Source organism: Chaetodon trifascialis, chromosome 17 (genome assembly GCF_039877785.1).
Source record: "Chaetodon trifascialis isolate fChaTrf1 chromosome 17, fChaTrf1.hap1, whole genome shotgun sequence".
Lineage (NCBI taxonomy): Eukaryota > Metazoa > Chordata > Actinopteri > Chaetodontiformes > Chaetodontidae > Chaetodon > Chaetodon trifascialis.
This window is the reverse complement of record NC_092072.1, coordinates 6,710,128-6,728,582: the sequence shown is the minus strand read 5'-3', so window position 1 is coordinate 6,728,582 and position 18,455 is coordinate 6,710,128. Positions and strand designations below refer to the sequence as shown.

General features: G+C 44.1%; 2 protein-coding genes across 2 annotated transcripts in view; both read right to left on the bottom strand.

Moving 5' to 3' along the window:
• Positions 1–262: 262 nt before the first annotated feature.
• On the bottom strand, positions 263–2,686 carry abrab (actin binding Rho activating protein b). Its single transcript, XM_070985451.1, has 2 exons — positions 1,923–2,686; positions 263–746 (listed from the first exon to the last, which is right to left on the bottom strand). The coding sequence occupies exons 1-2, from the start codon at positions 2,684–2,686 to the stop codon at positions 263–265; spliced, it is 1,248 nt and encodes a 415-aa protein (XP_070841552.1).
• An 8,174-nt stretch (positions 2,687–10,860) lies between these two features.
• angpt1 (angiopoietin 1) overlaps positions 10,861–18,455 on the bottom strand; it is a 54,792-nt gene continuing 47,197 nt past the window's right edge. Inside the window, exons 8-9 of the mRNA XM_070985433.1 lie at positions 16,586–16,716; positions 10,861–12,851 (exon numbers count right to left, since the gene is read on the bottom strand). Coding sequence (XP_070841534.1) covers positions 12,688–12,851; positions 16,586–16,716 — 295 coding nt within the window. The 3' untranslated portion in view covers positions 10,861–12,687. The remainder of the gene's footprint in view (positions 12,852–16,585; positions 16,717–18,455) is intronic.

Sequence of the window (18,455 nt, the reverse complement as noted above, 5' to 3'; positions counted from 1 at the left end):
TATCCTCACACTGACAGAAAGAGGCTTCAAGTGTCTACAAAAATAGCAGCTATACTCCTGGGATAATCCACCCCGACTCATCCGCCAAGCTTCTTCGTCTCCGTCTTCCTTTGATATTGTTCTGCAAGTGTCCGCTGAACAGACCCAGGTCAAACTGCCTTTTAAATCCCCCTCTTAGCCCTGCTTGATAACGGCTCAGATTATTTCCAGCCTAAGTAGCAGCGAGAGGATTTCCAGTGTAACTTTGACCCAGGTGTCAACATCACACCAGCAGAGTAATGATCACTCCATCATCCTGGCCTTGCCACAGCATCTCGCCTTCGAACGCCACCTTCCCGTGTTTCCTGGCCCTCATCAGGATCCCCACCACCTTGTCAGAGATCCGGACGTATCTGTCAAACAGCTGTCCAAAGGTGACGCGGGTCTTCCCGTCTGGGTCCGGATCAGCCATCGTCCTGATCACGTAACACATGTCGTCTATCTCCCGGTGGATGTGTTGCTCGGCGCGTTTGGCTCTCTCCGCTGTTTGGGTGCCCTCCTTGGGGCGTCCGTACCCGTCCTGGCCCTTCTGGAGGCGGAGGGACATGGAGTATTCATAGTCAAAATATTCACTGAAGGGGTTGAGCTTCTGGTTCACGGTGTGCTCTGAGGCCCAGTTCTGCCAGCGGCTCTTGAGGCTTCCAACAGCGCTGTATTTCTTGGAGAGGACGTTGATCTTGTTGGCATCCTCAGCTTCCTTTTTGTACCTGGGAGGGATGCCGGATTAGAAAAAAAAGATAAAAATACACAGTACAATGAGGATTTGTTTTATCCTGCAAGGGGAGATGCAAGCGTGAAACAGTAGGCAGTTGTTGCTTATTAGCTGGTCTTACGGGGAAATGCAGACGTTTCGGAGTGATGTGATCCTGAGATGTGTTTGTGGAAAACAAACCAGAATGACCGAGAGCTTATTATTAATGTGAAGAGCTGTTTTTGTGCTCAAATCACAAAAGCAAAGGGTGCAAAAGGCTCATTATCCAAAGAAGGAAACTACCCTGTTAGTTGAGAGTGCAAAACTATCCGTTTGCACTCAGTAATCTAATTAGATGGTGGAAAGTTTTGCAGAAGCAGAAGCTGGTGAAGAAGAAAGAAGCAACGTTTGTTATAAGGCCAGACAGCCCACACTGGCATGATGTATTTATGGCTGTTTCATTACGATATTAAAAGTTTGTCAGGCTCTGAGATCAATGGATTAGTGACAAATTTGAGTTCCTTTAAAGCCTCACTGTGAAACTGACTTTTCTAATTATCCCTTTCTGACATATAATACATATCATGAAAAGCTCCATTTCCTCTAACAGTCATTTTACTGGTTTCCAATAAGTTGCTTCAATTGTAAATGCTGAAAATGTTCATGTTTGAGCTGATACGACAGCATGCTTTCTGTCCCGCTGCTTGCGATTAAGAAATCTACAGTCTGAATCGTCCATATTTTGACACGCTGTCGCCTGCCTCTTCAATATGCTGCCATGAAAGTGTTTTGAAACCAAAATACTGTGAGATGTGTCATGAAACAGGAACTCAATCTTCGTGGAAACTTCTACTTCCTGGAAGACGTCCCAGCTTAATCCGTGAAATCATGGTGCACAAGTGGGTGTAATTACATTCACCGGGACAAATATTCAAACAATCCTGCTTTTCTGCGCATCCTGTCCAATCAAGCTTCCCTTCTTCACACTCAAAACTGATCTCTGACTGTCAAATGTCTCACCTCTATATCCTGTTTCAGCTGGATGTATCACATGAAGGAAGTAAAGATAGCATTTCATCTGACCTTTAACAACTGAGTCAGGGTTTCTTGATTTTGAGGCTCGTCTTTCAGCACTTTAAAACCTTCATCTGTTTACTGGAAACACAAAATGAAGCGCGCTGCTCGTACTCACGTTGAGACTGTGGATCTTTTGATCTTCACGGCTGACTCAGAGTCTCCTTCAGAGTCTCTTTGCTCTGCGTCTTTTAAAGAGCTTTGTCTTTGAATGTCCTCTGCGTCCCGTCTCTCCCTCTCTGCCTCGCTGTCGTCTTTATGTACACCCTCTCCTGGCCCTCCTCCATCTTTCCCATGCTTCTGCTCTTTCTCCACCTGTTTCCAGCTTTTGGTCAGAGAGGATACCATGTTGGAGCATTTTCTGCGGCGTGTCGGTGAGCTTTTCTTCTTCAGGAGCCTGTCGATCTCCTCGTCTGATGGCAGTGGCTCCCTCTTGATCTTCTCGGTCAGGAGGCCAATGCCAGCACCTTTCTCCTGAACCCCGCTGGTCACCGTCTTCACCACCTGCTTTACCTTGATGGGAGAGGCAAACGGTGGCTCGGCTGAGGTCTTGGATGCGTCGTCGGTCTCCTTGTGAGGAGGTAGGGTCTTCTGAGCCTCTCCAGAACTGATGACATGACTTTGGGAGGCGTCTGTTGGCTGGGTCTGAGTGGGAGGAAGCTTCTTTGGGACCCATGTCCTTTTGGGCTCCTGTGCTGGTCCTCCCAGTGAAGATGGAGCCCAGCCACTGGGTTCACTGGCCTGCTTCGTCTCATTATCTGTCACCCACTGCTGCCAGCTGCTCGTCAGGCTGCACACCATGCTGATGGTGCGCAGCTTCTTGATGTTCTTGTTGGTGGATGGTTTCCTTTGGGACGCTTGGCTTGCCTGTTTTTCAGACATGATTACGAGAATTAATGTGTCAATTCAAGCACAATTAATCCCGCTGAGTGATCTTCTTTAACAGCTGTCAGATTGTTATGAACATATTAATCTCCTCTTTGCTCAAATCTTTGTTTTCTGGAACTTCTTCTCCCTCGGTTGCTTCCTGCCGTCGAGCCTGCAGCAGCAGCTCTAAAATGGGGAGAGCAAACCCTAACATGACGGTGGAAAGTATTCGAGTCATCCCAGGCCACCAACCTGATCGTCTTTCCCTGACACTCGTCACCCCTGCGGACTCATGTTTCATCACAGATTGTGGCGCTTGTAACTAGAGGTAAACAGGGCAGTAGACCAGCGGGTGCTAAATTTACTCAGCAAGAGCACAAAGACCATCAATGACATACCACTTGATACGCAGTCACAATATCTCTTATTTAACACATGTAAAATAGGTTTCAGCAAAATGAAAATACACGTATGTATATGCATGTACTGAACAGCAGATATTGTTGTTGCATTAATGCACAAATGTTCTGCTTCCTGTTGCTCTGCATTGCTTCTGCACTGACTTGAGAATGCTTATTTTGCTGCTGTCACTGTCTTCATGGCATTAAAGTTAGCCCACTGGCTAACACTGGCAATGCTAACTGACCGGACACCTCGCCACACTGAAGAAAGCACGGAAAACAATGCAAGTAGCTGAAATGTAAATGATCATACATTCTATTATTAGACCTTAAGGCAGGTGCATGGCATCTGTTTGGGATTTTAATCGTCTTGTATCCTTGTGGGTGGTTTAATCTATAATAATGCATCATATTTTATACGCTCATCATGCGTTTTGTGAGTAAAATCTGAATTTGGAGAGTAGCTATTGTGGAGAAAAACTACATTAAAGTGGCCTGAAATGGAAATACGCAAATGGAGTATAAGTACCTTGTTGCTGTACTTGAGTACTTGATGTTACATCCCACCACTGGTCGTTCCTGTTGTCAGATTTGAAAGTAATGATTGCACAGTTTTCACAGGGGGAAAGGAGGAAATGAATGAAATGATGATTTACTCACAACCTTTACTGACAGGCAGCAAACTAAGACAACCTCAGGTTCAAGCAAAGCACCAGTAGGATTCAGCTTTACAATCTTACCTGTAAATTTCCCAATTTAAACCTAAATTGAAAAAAAGAAAGTCTCTCTCACACACTGTTGAAGTGAGGCTGAAGCAAAACTTTGTAAAGCTTGAAGGGACTGCAGCCAAGATTTAAGCAGAGATGCAGGGAGACACTTAATCTGAGGTGTGAAGAGAAACAGGGAGCTTCTGACCAGGAAAGAATGTGATAGCTGCAGGAGACGAGGCTCTCCTGCTTACGCATGAAGGAGTTTAATCTTGCAGTGCAGCTGGTAGCCAGATCAAAATTCACCCACTCACTTAGCAGAGCAGAGAGCAGCATGCGTCCTGACATCAGCACCAATAACATCGAGACTTTATGCACTGCAAATCTGAGCCTTGACAGAGGTGTTTAGTGCTGCTTTCAGAGCCGTGCTTTATGTGAGGATGCATGATGTATGTGTTGGTTTTTCATATTAGTGCTTGCAGAGGAGGGTTATTTATAAACAGAAGTTGGCGCACGCACACATGCAAACAGACGTGAGGCTGCAGCTGTTGGAAGTCTGTCATGGAGACTGGAAGTGACTCATCCAGCATCAGCACAGGATGTCTTCTCGAAGCCCGTCAGCGTGATGACAGACACAGTTTCACATGGTGCTCTGAGAGGAGGCCGAGTGCGCCACCACAAGGACAAACAGGCTCATTACGCTTTCACGTTCAGCTTGAAAATACGACGCAGGGATGAGCTGCTTTTTGCAACTGATGTGGTCTGGTGTGTTTCAGAGCATTTTATGCAAAAGACACTCTAATAAGATACAGTTACATTACTAGTATAGATGTTGTCAGAGGGTTTTAAGACAGCAAACATCCACAGACACCACATAATCCCATCAGCTTCCTTTTGTTACGCTAACAAGCCACAGAAATTCCTTATCTTTTAAATGACACATAAGAATCCTCTGACTCTTATGGGGTTTTACTGTGTGCTGCAGGATTTAGATGCAGCAGTGTCATCGAAGACAATGTTTTCTTTACCTCCTCCCTGAGAGTTATGGATCTCATAACGTGGAGCTTTCCCTGGATTTGTCTTTTCCGAGCACAGCTGAATGTATTTCTATGAGACGGCAGATCTGCAGGGAGCTAAAACCACTTCTGAAGCGCTCAGTTGGTGGCAAGAGGGGGATCATTCATCCCTCCTTCATGCAGTAACGCCACAGGTAGAGAGCTTTGTTTATCAGGGAGTGAGAATAAGAATTTTCTTGCAGTCACATATATTGAAACAGAGGTACAGTTTGACAGATTGAGCCAATAAAAGGTAAAAAAAAAAAAAAAAAAGCCTGTTTGAGACAATTTAAGGTGGATGTGAGGGTGGCTGTCCACCAGTAGAGGTCGCTGTGATTTCATTGTTGAAGCACTGCAACCCTCCACGAGGACAGTAAGAGGCCTTAACAGCCCCCTTTTTAATGTTTTCACTCAATAAATCCATGTAAACCTTTGCACTAATGACTCAGCAATGCTACAGTTTATTATATCATACTGAAGAAATTAATCTTAAACCACCCGGTTAATCCATTTTTGATTAAAACTGCACCTTGTGGAGCGGAAAATAGACGGATTATGGAGCTCTGAGGCACAATGAAAAAAAAAAAAATAGCATAACAAACACTTAAAAAACAAACAAATAAAACAGGATGCTAAAACTGATGGTCAGTCCATACTGTTAAACTAAATCTGGAGCAGTGTTTTCAGATGGTTTTCATTCTGCCTTTAAAAAGATACTACAGGTGGGAAACCAGCAGGTTTACTAAAGTCTGCTCCGGGGATTTGGGCCAAATAGAGTGGGTGGTCGACCCCACCTTAAACAGAGGAGGTCCAGAGGAGAGCGCACCTGTGTTTCCTGGTGCTTATCAACATCTGCTGCTTTGTTGACCTCTCGCTGCTTCTCCCGCGGTTGTTTTACTTGGCCGTCCTCATTATTGCGCATTGATTGTGCAGGAATGTATCTCTCAGGCTGCCTCTCTGACCTCTGTGTGCGATGCTGGCTTGTGTTACGCTCGGGGCGATCTCGAACATAATTGGAATCCTGTTGTTGCAGCGATCAGATCAACATCGCGGCGTAACTATCATCTTGATGGCAGCAGTAGCTTAAATTCAGAGTTTATTTGCAGCACCAGTTAAAATAACTCAATGGAGCCGCTGTCACGGGGATTCAGATGGAATTTAATGGATTTCATGTCTCTTCATTTCCCGACTAATCAACTAAAACATATGTAACTGTCAAACACAACTCATCATCTGAATTAACCAAAGCAAACTGCGCTCCTGATCCAACCGCAGAGGGTTCGTGCCTCTCCACAGATCCCAACAAAGAAGCCAGCCTCGCAAATCAGTCCTGGCCCCGGAAAAGTAAACCACGATGTAATCCACTAATACTTCCTTCCGAAGAAGCTGTATGTTATTGTTAGGCTGTACCACTTGGCTCTGATGAATAAAGATGGGAAAGAGAGTAAATTAAAGCTATAAAGGGGTCAGCCAGGGCCGTCCAGGAAGGCTGAGAGGAAGCCTCGTCCCCTGCAGAGGACCTGACAGGATGACAGAGAGCACTGCCGGGGCCATCGACTCATCAGAGGCTGAGGGAGAGCTGAAGGCCCCCGGTCTGGATTTATGACAGGTTTCATGACGATGTTTTAAATGATGAAGAGGATGGAAGCAGAAGAGGAAGGAATATGATAAAAGACAAAACAGGAGCTCTTTGGAGTGTTTATAGCTGCGGAGGCTTTAAAAGTCCCTGTTTTATGTTGGAGGTTTTTTTCGGTCTCGCTGAACCGCTAATGGCTTTAAATAGCAGCCATGCTAGCACCTCTGGCCGGACGTCCTTTGCGCTAAATGCTAACAAGCTCACAGTCACATGCTAATGTTTAGAAAGTCAGTGTTTTAGTTTTGCATGTTAGCATGCTAATATTCGCCAATTAGCATTTAATGAGCAGGTTGAGCGGCTAATGGGTGCCCTCACTCAGTGGGTGAAGGACGCTGTTAGCCTCTTAGCTAGTTTGTGAAAGATATTTCCAATGTATATTGTTCTCCTGCGTGAAAATGCAACTTGAAATGCATTTTACAACACAATTTAACAAGAATATGGCTAAAATGTGCTAAAAATAACATTCAGAGTTTGCTAAGTCTGTTCCCACCGTTAGCTGCTAGCATGCCGAACAAGTTAAGCATAATGAGTTAAATGTCTGAGTTTGAATTGGTAATATTTGATTTTCTCTTTTCTGAAATGATTCTTCTGTAAAGCTAAATTTGCTTCTGTTGATCCAATGAATATGAAAGTGCTTTCTTCAGATATTACAAGACCATTTTCCCTTAAATTGAATGTTGTCTTGTGTTGTGAGAAACAAGTTCTGTTCTTTATCTGAGGCGTGCGTGCAAACACGAGAAATATACTTTACATTTTTTTAAATTTCACAATGACAATATTGAAATGTCTCACAAGACATTGCAGGAGGAAATAAAACCCTACCAGGAACAGAGAGAGAGCAGAGAACAGGAAGGATATTCAAATTTTCTGACAGAAAATGAGGTCCTGCTGTATTTTAGTGCTATTGAATGTGTTAGTAAAACATATGGGCTATTTGTTTTGAGACATGCTCTTGTTACCAGAGATCTTATAAAAACATGTTGCTTTTGGCTCGCTTGGCGTCAGTCAGGAATCGCACTTCATTACTTGTGACCGCGGGAGCCTCTGGAGCAATAATTGGCCACACACTTCTCACTCGTTACATCAACTTGTATAATGTTATAGACACTGAGCCCTGAAATCAAAAGCCCAAAATAGGAACGGCGCATTCATTCGTTTACTGTTTCTTTATCCAACATACTACTTTCTGACCTCAACGCTGGTTCCTCTTGTTAATTTTCCAACTTGTCACAGGAATAGACAAATAAAATAACAATTTTATGAATTAAACAAACAAATGTTCGTCAATGTGAACTTCCAAGAAGTCTCTCTGGGGTCCATGTTGGCTGATTCGGCCTTTGCTGACATCAGAGAGAAAGAACATTTGCAGCTGATACTTTTAAGCCCTTTATTCCAGCGACGAGGCCTTCATGCTATTATCTGTTTGAATGGCTCCTGCTGGGGCCTGCAGCCTCTCTTTGCTTTACACCCTCTGTGTACACCGAGTGTCATTCTCACTCCCACAGACCATCAATCATATCAAACCGCTTTTCACTTTTTCTAGATGAGGGACTCTCTCACCTCGACTCACGTTTACATTCTCATTCTAGTCCATTTATTTTCCTAAACCGCATCATGACACAATGCCAAATCACTTTATAATTACCAACATCTTACAGCTTTTCTCCCAAAGCCTCTCTTTCTCTGATGACCAGTACGAACAAACGGCAATCATTCTTGTTAAAGAAGTCAAGAGAAAAGGTTGCTCGGCCTTTGGTAGTGTTGAGAAATCAGAGATCAGTTAACTCGTTGCTGCAGATTTGGAAATCTACCCTGTAACTGGATATCGCCTCAGTTCGTGACGAAGCTCTGCACGTTTGAGGAGAAACAGCGATTCTCTCCGTGCACGAGCTGAACCCAAATCTCAACATGTCTGCGCTGAGGTGGCTTGGGATTGCAGTGTACAGCGAAAAGGAGAATGAGTTGGAGTTGGAGGCATTGATGTCAACATTCGCTGTAATGATTTCAAGTTCGCTTAAATCTGATGAATTTATGAGTTCATTCCCCAGCGCCCCTCCAGCACCACTCTGCGCTGTGGCAGCTTTAAAACCTGTGTGCCAGCTATGTGCCTCAGCAGATGACATCTTTAGTTTCTGGTCTTGGGGAGCGCCCCGTAACATGTAAATATTTAAGACCCACTCATTAGTTTAGAAACAGGCAAAATCATGTCACTGTCACAGAAGCCAAAACTACAGGGAAGCGAGCTCGACACGTCCAATAAAGGCTGAGGACACAAGAGGGCCTTAGAAGGCTTTACTGGAGAAAATGTGAAAACAGCTGGAATAAACAACATTCAATGGAAGTGACTACAAATCGGAAAGAGGTGAAATTTGACTAATGGGAAAGAAAGAAGATATACAATCTGCTTTTAAAGGCTTTGTTGAATGCACTGCACGTAATTTGAATGCTGTGTTATTTGTACTCAGACTGAAGAGACTGGGTTGAGTCTACTGTACTGTACTTTAAATTAAGATGAAGACAGTTTTTCATTGAGATTTGTGGCACTAATAACATTAACATTTAAATGTCCGTGTTTTCTTTTCCTGCCTTTAATGCCTGAGAGTCCGGTCAGCATATGTTAGACCTAAAGTTACAATTCTGGCTTTCCCAAAGCCTGATAAGGACCTTTTTAGTCTGTAGTGTCAATGAGAATCCATTTTTACTTAGATGTCAACAGGCGTCAACAGCTACTGAACATCTTCAGTGCATACAGCTGCAGCAGTGCAGCTGCCTCTGTGTGTGACTGAACAGGTTGAAGCAAACACCTTTCTCATGCCTTTGATAGAGTGAATGTAACGCTCGACTTGCCATAGATGTCAGGTTTCAAGCTGCATTCAAATGGACTAAGGCAAATGGTAGATGGCAAACTGCATATTGAGAGCAGGATGGTAAAATTAGGTGAAGGGAAGAATACGGCACTGATAATAACAACACAACCAGATGATACGCAGCTCCCTCACAGAAGAAGAAGTGCTCAGTCTGGGTGAGGGGCTATTGATTTTGGGTATTTTTTGTTTCAAATGAATGAATGACCTCAATGTTGTGGAGGGAATTAAAGAATAATTCTAAGTTTGCAGTAGAATATTAAGAGAAAGCTGCACTTTATAGTGACATGCATTCCCAGAATAAATCCATTTAAAAAAACGCTAAATAATTGCATTTAATGCATTTTATTCCGTTCTTTGTAAACAATACAACATCACCGTAGCAATGGCGCATGCGCTTCGTTTCGCTGTCCCGCCACTCAGTTTGTTTTTCAGAAGGTGTTCTACCATCTAACTGACTGCGGATGATGCCCAGTAAAACTGACACTAAAGGTGTATTAAGCACATCATCTCAAGGCATATTTGCATTCAGTCTGACACGAAGCGAATGAGGCCTATACACAGATGTTCCATTTTGACTTATTCCATGTGAGCAGGTGGTCTCTTTCAGGGATTCAGTGGCCCTGAGTGTTCATACTGCAGGTACTGTACTGTGTCATATCTGATTTGGTCGGGGTCCAACACTGTCCGTCTGCAGCTCCACCTCCCTCGGGGAGTCCCATCGCCTCGCCAGCCCTCAGCTCCTCCTCAGCTAACAGGAAAGGATCCACTTTCTGCAGAGCAACCTGGCTGTGGATCTAAGAAGTTGGTGGTGTGTGTGTGTGTGAAACGCCACTTTGCTTGACATCCTGAATGTCCATTGGAAACAAAACTTCCCCCAGTTTAGAAGTGGTTCTCTGCACCTCCCGTCCTCGCACCAACAAAGGACAACGCTAAAGACCCACATAGGTGTTTGCCAGCTTGCGCGGACTCTCTTCACACTCCGCTGCTTCAGACTCTCTATAGAACACATTCCAGTGAGGGTGTCGGGTCACTGCAGGCGCTGAAGGACGCGCAGCGGTTTGCAGGCTGCAGTAATTTGTTTAACCTCTGATTAGGCCCAGGAATGTCAACTATGGAGAGACACTACAGGTCCCAACAGCATCGTTTGACACTTCAGCAATCTGTCATTGCCACTAGAAAGCAAGCAAGCGAGTCACCACTCCAGACAATGGCCACTCCACTGCCTGGGTGGAGAGGGAGGTTTAATGTTTGCACCATCTGGTTCAGCCCTGAAAAGATGGAGGAAGGCACGTCCGTCTATCTGTGGGATTTATCTCTGTACAATAAGCTTCCTTTGCATGGCATACAGTGCAGCACTTGTATCTGAAGATTTAAACTGATGCTGGAGATGCTATCACGAAAGGAAGCTTTCTGAAGTGAAAGCGCATCAGCGTAAAGAAAGGCGTACTGAGGGCCAACCCTGACTTTAAACCTTCGTCTATCATCACATCAATTTGGCCCAAAAAGTGCAGCCTAAACGCAGATTGAAAACATAAGTGCATCACATGCTCTTTTATTTAATCTAGCCACACAGCACTGACCACATGTTACAAAAGATGTTTAAATAAATCTGCAAATCTGGAATTTAATGAGGTAAAAGCAAAGTTATCAAAGGCACATTTCTCCAGGGTTATTATCTTAATTTCCACGTTTTATGCTCGACTTCAAAACATTGTACTTGTAGCAGAGTAAAAGCAGAAAAAAAAGAATAGCTTTCCTCAGGAAAGCTGCTCTACGTATACACACACATTAAATTATACAATTTTAGTATGCTAATAAACATGTCAATTGTAGTTTTACAAGTTCCAGATACACTTTATCCTCTTGCCACATGTACCATTAGTAAATACTCCACAGTAGATTCTGTTGTTACAAGCTGGAAGTTATGAAACGTGTTCACACGGATCACTTGGTGGAATCATTAATTTCATGCTTCATATCCAACTCTGACTCCTTTTTCTCAAAGCCGCATTGATGAGAAACAGAAACGAGCTGGATGCTGAGGCCGTGTCATGTCGATGCCTGCGAAAATACCTTGGATGTAACTTGTCTTAATGATCTGCTCTTTGTCTTAAGGTGAGAGGTTAGAATATGGCAAACCCGACAGGACCGGTCTTGGAGTTTTATAATGTCCTCTACGGTTAGAAATAAGATTCAGTAATATGACCCTCAACCTTATTATTTATGAGTCTTGTACATGTGGGACACCAGCTTAATGTAAGCATTTACATATTTGTGAATATGGACAGATCACGACATCATTACACTCATGAATATACTGTATATCTCCACACATTACTTGCTGTATATGCAAATGTGCGTTTTCTTCCCCCTGGGTGCACACAGCTGTTATATATCACTAATTAAATGCATCTGACTTAATGTCCTTGTTTTCATATTGAGCAGCGGTAAGGTGATCACTCACAATCTGAACCTTGGCTGGAATTAGATGTTTCTCAGCCAAAAACAAAGGCAAATGTGTCTCAGTCCAGAATGTAATCCAATAATAACCTCACATCTTGAACCCTAAAAATAATCACACTCTGTCAAGACAGCTAACGTGTAATCGCCAGCAAATACTGCAAGTGACCCTTATAACTACTACCAAGCACTTACGCTTCAAGGTCATCTTAAAACTGAGCTTGTTCTATGCATAATACAGACAGAAATTCAGCATACACTGTACAGTACAAAAGACAATTTCATCTCACTTTGGATATTGTATACAGTTGGGATAACAAAAACAATACTAAAAACACAATATATAATACAATCATAAGATTTATGCACTGCGTCCTGTGAGCAACGTTTTAATAAAAAAGCCACGTCTCTCATCTGTCTCCTCCCCGATTAGTTCTGTCCTGCAGTCTAAGAGTCAGTGCTGCTCTGTGATAGCTGCTTTCCATTCAGAAGAGTTCAAGTCCTCCATACTATTACAACACAGGTCCCCAGGAAAGCTGTGGTTTGACATCGTGCTTGAATTCTCACACAAGCTGAAAATGTGCACCAACTCCAGGCGTGAGATAGCACACCTGGACGCGTTTGTCCTTAAATAAGGTCAAGTTTGTGAAATCACTTCAGGTGAATCGTGTCTTCCTCCCCGTGGCTGCTTTTCAGTTCATTGAAGGGAAACGTTTATGAGCCAACAGCAGCACAGGAACTGCGGTTTCTCTGGGGAAGGTTGAATAAGAGATTCACTGGACGACTCCCACGACCTGCGAAATGAGATGAGACGAGAGGATAAAACAGCAAGCGTCCCTCTAATGTGCTATGTAGCCGTTTGGAAATTAAAAGTTCGCAAGGTCAGAGGACTAGGAGAAGTCCAGGGGGCGGATCATCATGACGGTGGCTCGTAGCGAGTAGCTGGGACCCTTGAAGTAGTGCCACTTGATACCGTTCAACTTCCCTATGTGCTGTCCTTGGGTGAAGTACATGCCGTTAAGGTTGGACGGGCCGCAGGCATCAAACCACCAACCTGCACGGAGAATCAGGACAAACAGAGAATATGAATTAAAATGTAGAGTAAGATGGCAGTATATGTGTTCTCTTAAGGTGTTGATAAAGTCACCTCAGTCATAATAAGTTTTGCCCTTGGTAAAGGGTGAATGTTTCCCATGACCTCTCCACCGGAGCGATGGCATCGCTTCAGACACCATTTCACCGCTATCTGCTCAGCGTGTTACTGTCACTGGGTTCAGATGCTTGCCAGTACCTGTTGCTGAACACTCTCGGTACCTCTGTCTATTTAAAGCGAAGAGTGCGTGTGCGTGAGCTCCGGCGCTGACGATGGCATGGGAAACTTTTATTCTACTCCCAGGGTGACACGTTTCACAATTTCCCACATGCACATCTGGTATTTAGAGAAAAGGTAGATGTGCTTGGACTAGAGGGCGGTTATTCTATACTTCAAGCAACACATTGGTGCCTTGTCTGTTTAGCATTGGTTTTAAAATGTCATTGCGAGTTTATAAGGCTCTGAAGGATTTAGCACCTCCATACTTTCTCAGCAATCTCCCTCTATTTTCCTCCTCACGCAATTTAACAGATTTTTTTACGGAAGTTATGCTTACTGTTATTAAAATCTTTAGTATTATGTGTTTCGGATAACAGATATTTACTGGACATAACATCTCCTCCATCCCAGTAATCTGTCCAGTCTTATATCTGGACTAGTCAGCACAGCCTCTCTGATCCAGTCAGATATAGAACATATGCGAGGAATGGCATGTGTCAGTCACACAGTGACAAATGGCAGCGCTGCTCCTCTCTGCTCTCAGACCTGAATACCACCATGACTTACAGTATGACATTTCACAAGACCGGTCAGTAATCGGGAGCAAAGTTCGGCCCTTGTTGCTGGCATGCAGCACACATATGAATTTCACACTGATTGCTGCTTCATCGTAAGACACATGCACATCATAGCAGGGAGCCCGGCGGACACCTCCTTACATTTCCACAGCTGCATATAAGTTCAGGATGCCGGAGTCAGTGCGAATCGAATATGAAATCTAACTGGTGCACTGCATTGAGGACCTCAAACTGGGGAGCTTCTGTAAGGTTAAAGCTGATGCTGTCAATATTTCTAAATTAAGTCGCTTGTAATGACGCTTGTAATGACGAACCCACTGGGAAGCTATTACCCAACTCTGCAGATTCCCTCTGCTCTATGGGGCATTTTAACATCTTTAATCTCAGTCTTGGTTGTAGGGCCAGCAATTCTACTGTTTCGGTTCACCCCCATCGCTTCCAGTTACAGCATACGGCTGCTTTAAAGGAAGAAGCTCTAAAAAAAACCCTTTGTGTGCGACCTGCCAGGCACAGTTAGCGACTAGCTGATGAACACAGTGGAGCATTTAGCAGCTAAAGACTCAGATATTTCCCTGGAGAGTTGGTGGAGAGGAAAACTGAGCTAAAAATGAGTCTTGGACTTACATTTGCCAGATGGCTACCTGCTGGATGCGTAAATAAGCAATAAGGTTGCCATGTCAACTTAAGAGAAGATAATATGTCTGTGTTGTTGTTGTTTCCACTGCTCCAAGTGGGTGAGAAACATTGAATAGGACATTCAATGATTGTGAGCCACTTAATCACAAAAAAAGAGGCCACGCTTTGCACGACACAATCAGGAAATAGTTTACGACACCACACAACGTTCGAGTGAAAGGACAGTCGACAGCACCAGCAGAAAAAGCTGGTGGTCATGTCTTGGAGGGTTTGAGAATAGCATGTCACAAAGTGCATGTTGTGCAACCTGCTGTTTTATTTCACTGAGACAGTGTTTTTCCCTCTTAAACCGCGAAGCAGAATACAGCGAATGCGTCCCGCTCGCCACCCCTCACTTGTTGATAAACCACAGACCGCACAACCGCCGTCACACACATAAACATTCAGCAGGCAATCCTTCGGGATTTATGATTGGTGTACTCCGTTTCCAGCCCAGAGATTTTTACTGACTTGTAAAAACAGCGGGGATGTCCTCTTCTGAAAAAAGTCTCAGCTAGTGCAGTTTGTTCTCACGATCGAGGGATCCCCTCTTCCTCCTACTGTCAGTGCCGCATCCCGACTGTACGCTCTGCTGCTGGGTAACTATACACATTACAGCATGTGTGTGTCCACATTATATCCTCCTCTGTATTCTTGACACGACACGCTGCATTTTCCCTCATAAATGTAGCAGAGAAGTATTTTCCTCTTGTATACTCCAGACACTTACATCATTTGATGTCAGCCCTGCGCTTATAAACGCAGGGAATAAATGATATACTGGACATACAATAAGCGAGCGCAGTGCTGGGTTGAGACCAGCCTCGGCTACATGCTGTCATGCCTTTCCTTTGTGGCTGGCCATAGGCAGGCTATGAATCAAGCAGAATGGGGGTGTTGATCAGTGATCAGGTGCCAGTTCTCTTTAACCCACTGCATTCACAATGACCTAAGAGGTAATGCTGATCTTAAATCTGCACTTAGAAATGCTTGATTAGTACCAGGTCAGGACTCGGCTGGAACAGGGCTGCCATGAGGTGACAGCGAGGGTCAGCGGGCTCCACTTACACAGCAGGAGAAGCAGAGTCATTTTAAATCTCTCTGACACTTGGTGCCGCGCCCAGGGATTTTTATAATGTGCTCGTTTCCAACCGCAGCGCAACTGGGAGGGGATGCAGAATATCGCCTAATAGGTGCAGATAGATGTGTAAGTGGCCACGTTAGCCTATTGCATGTCTTGCAAGAGCAGGTTGCGATCATAATGACCTGAACTAATGACTGGGCAATGAACACTGAGGGGTTGGTTTTACAGCCAATCAGACAAAATGGCTTTTGGAACGGTTACATCGTGCTTGTTGTTGTATTGTCTCGCTGGTGCCAAATACAGACAAATACTTAAAGGATCATTCTGATTTATTACATCTTGTGCCTTTTTTTGTAACTTTACCCTTGATTTCTGTTGGTGATATTAACATTGTACCCCCCAGGTTACTAGACGAGATGCGAGAACAAGAAGACTTTGATGATAAGAAGTCCGATAAACCCAAACCTTCTGGCGAGCTAAACGTATTTAGAAGAGAAAAAGAATGAATATGTTTATATTAACAGTGGATCAGATGACTATGTGTAATGTTAAAGCACTCTATGGTTGTAACAAACCCAAAGGGAATATCACCCGACTCTGTGGGACATTTTTAGCATCTGTTAGCTCATTGTTTCAGTTTTAAAACAGTCCTCCCTTGTTTCCAGCAGCAGCAGGCAGCTGCTTTCAGGGGAAAAAGACCTCTAATAGACAAACACACAAGGTTAGCGACTAGCTGCTGAGCAGACAGCAGCGAAGAGCTGGATATTTCCTCCAGGAGTTGGTGGAGACCAAAACCAGAGCTAAAAAGAGAGTGAATATTGGACCTGTGTTCATCAGGTGACCAGAGATGCTATTCCAAATGCATGCTAATAGTGATTAATGTTGTGTCTGCTTCTTGATCTACGCTACTTGCTGTAGTGCACACGCAGTTGAAGGATTGCCAGCTACATTTTAGGTTTACTGGCAAACTTCCATGTAGCGGTCCTGCCACGTTCCCTCATTGGTGAATACAGTGTTATCATAAGTGACAGAAATTATGGTTGAAACTACATAAATAATACTACTAATAAATAATAGTAAATAATTTGCCATTAATGTGTGATTATCGTCATTGTAATGCACCGTTTGGCTGCACTTACCACCAGTGAGCATGAGGGCGCACTTGCACATGCAGTTGTCATTGTCCATGTCCTTGGTGCTGAAGTCTGCTCCGTGGATTACTAGACTGCTCTGTCTGCCTGCAGTCCCACTGTGGCTTTTCAGGAACAGCCTGAAACACATCAGGAAGAGGAAGAGGAGGGAGTCACGACATGGAAACACATCAGGAGGAGGAAGAGGGGGGAGCGGTGTGGTGGGGTGAGCAGTAATAAAGACAGCAAGAAGACATAACACGCTGCAAGAAATGTCTCCTGAGAGGTATTTATTTTTTGTTGTGATTGAGTACATGTAGAACACCTGGAACAACATTAACACGCTGGAGAGAATAAAAAATAAAGAAGCAAAGACGGAAAGAAAGAAATACAGATGGAAAGTGAGTGAGAGAGACAAGGAGAGGAAAGAGTGGAGTGTAAGGAATGTCTGGGAATCACATTTCCATCTGCAGGACCACACTGCGTTAATTTACACCACAACAACAGACTAAATCATTAAATACTGGCCTGCAACAGCTATATAATGTTAAAGAACAATAAGCAACCTGTTTAACATGTCATCCATCCAGAGCTGGACAGGTATTTCCCCTTGTCCTGTGTTTAAACACACACTTCCCACTGTTCTTTGTCTTTTCATGATGCCACATACCTTTCATGAAACCACAAGTATTCCCTCCACCAGCCCACATGTACGGGACATTTACGCTCAGTTTAAAGGATTTTAGAGTTGAAAAGCATGCAAGGAGGCTGCAGGCATGCAATAACTGTAGAGCGCATACTGTGCAGAATCTACAATATATTAGTCCTCTTAGGTGCTGCTCGGCCCAAACTGAACATGTTGAATGTGTAATAACCACCACTGGTACGGGTTCCAGGCTGCTGGATGGAGACTGAAGCTGAGGAAGGGGCTCAGGATACAGGAGGCGACTCACTTTGACACTGTGGAGGAGAGATTTGCTGTTTATGGGAATTAAGTGTTCTTTCGCATTTCTTCAGCCATCGCAGGAGAGGTGAGGGTTATTCAGTTGTTTGCAATCTGCAACCTCACCACTAGATGGCACCAAATCTTACATGCTGGACCTTTAATTAGCAAAATTAGCAAAGTTTTATTTCAGGTGAAACAAAAAGTCTATTGTTTCTTTTTTTTTTTTAGTTTTTGTCTGTTCAGCAATGGTGAACATTTAGTGGCACAGTGGCACAAGTGGTAACACTGTTGCCTCACAGCCAGATGATCCCAGTTAGAATCCCGCTGTGGGCACTGGTGGCGTGTCTTCCACCATGCCTTCGGTGCCTGCTGCTCGAGGGAAGGGGCCTTTCTGTGTGGAGGTTGCATGTTCTCCCCGTGTTCACCTGCGGTATCCTCCATAAAATGTACCCCCACTAAAAACATGCAAGAAGATCACCACCTGACCAATGGTGACGAAGAAGGAACTGGGTCCCTGGGCGCCACTGTCGGCTGGCAGCCCACCGCTCCTGGTCTGCCGCGGAGGAACAACTTACCAGGATGGGATAAATGTGAAGAAAATAATTTCACTTGCATGGCGTGTGCAGTTCCCTCCCTGTAACTCTGTGTGCTGTGATGAATAAAGTTGACTTCTTCTTCTTCTTCTTCTTCTTCTGCTAGCTAGTTCGTCTTCCACTCCAAGAGTCGCATACAGTAAAGTGCACCATTTTCTGTGCACATCAAGACGTTCTCTGTATATCTATTTAGGACAAAAAGTCACAAACTATTAATCTAAAAACCTGCCGTTAAAACGTGCGCTACAGAAAGTCCACACCATTTTCGATGCATAGTGGCTGCAGACATGGAGGTTTTTACACACTGAATCTGTAATCTGAAGCTGTAATCAACCAAACA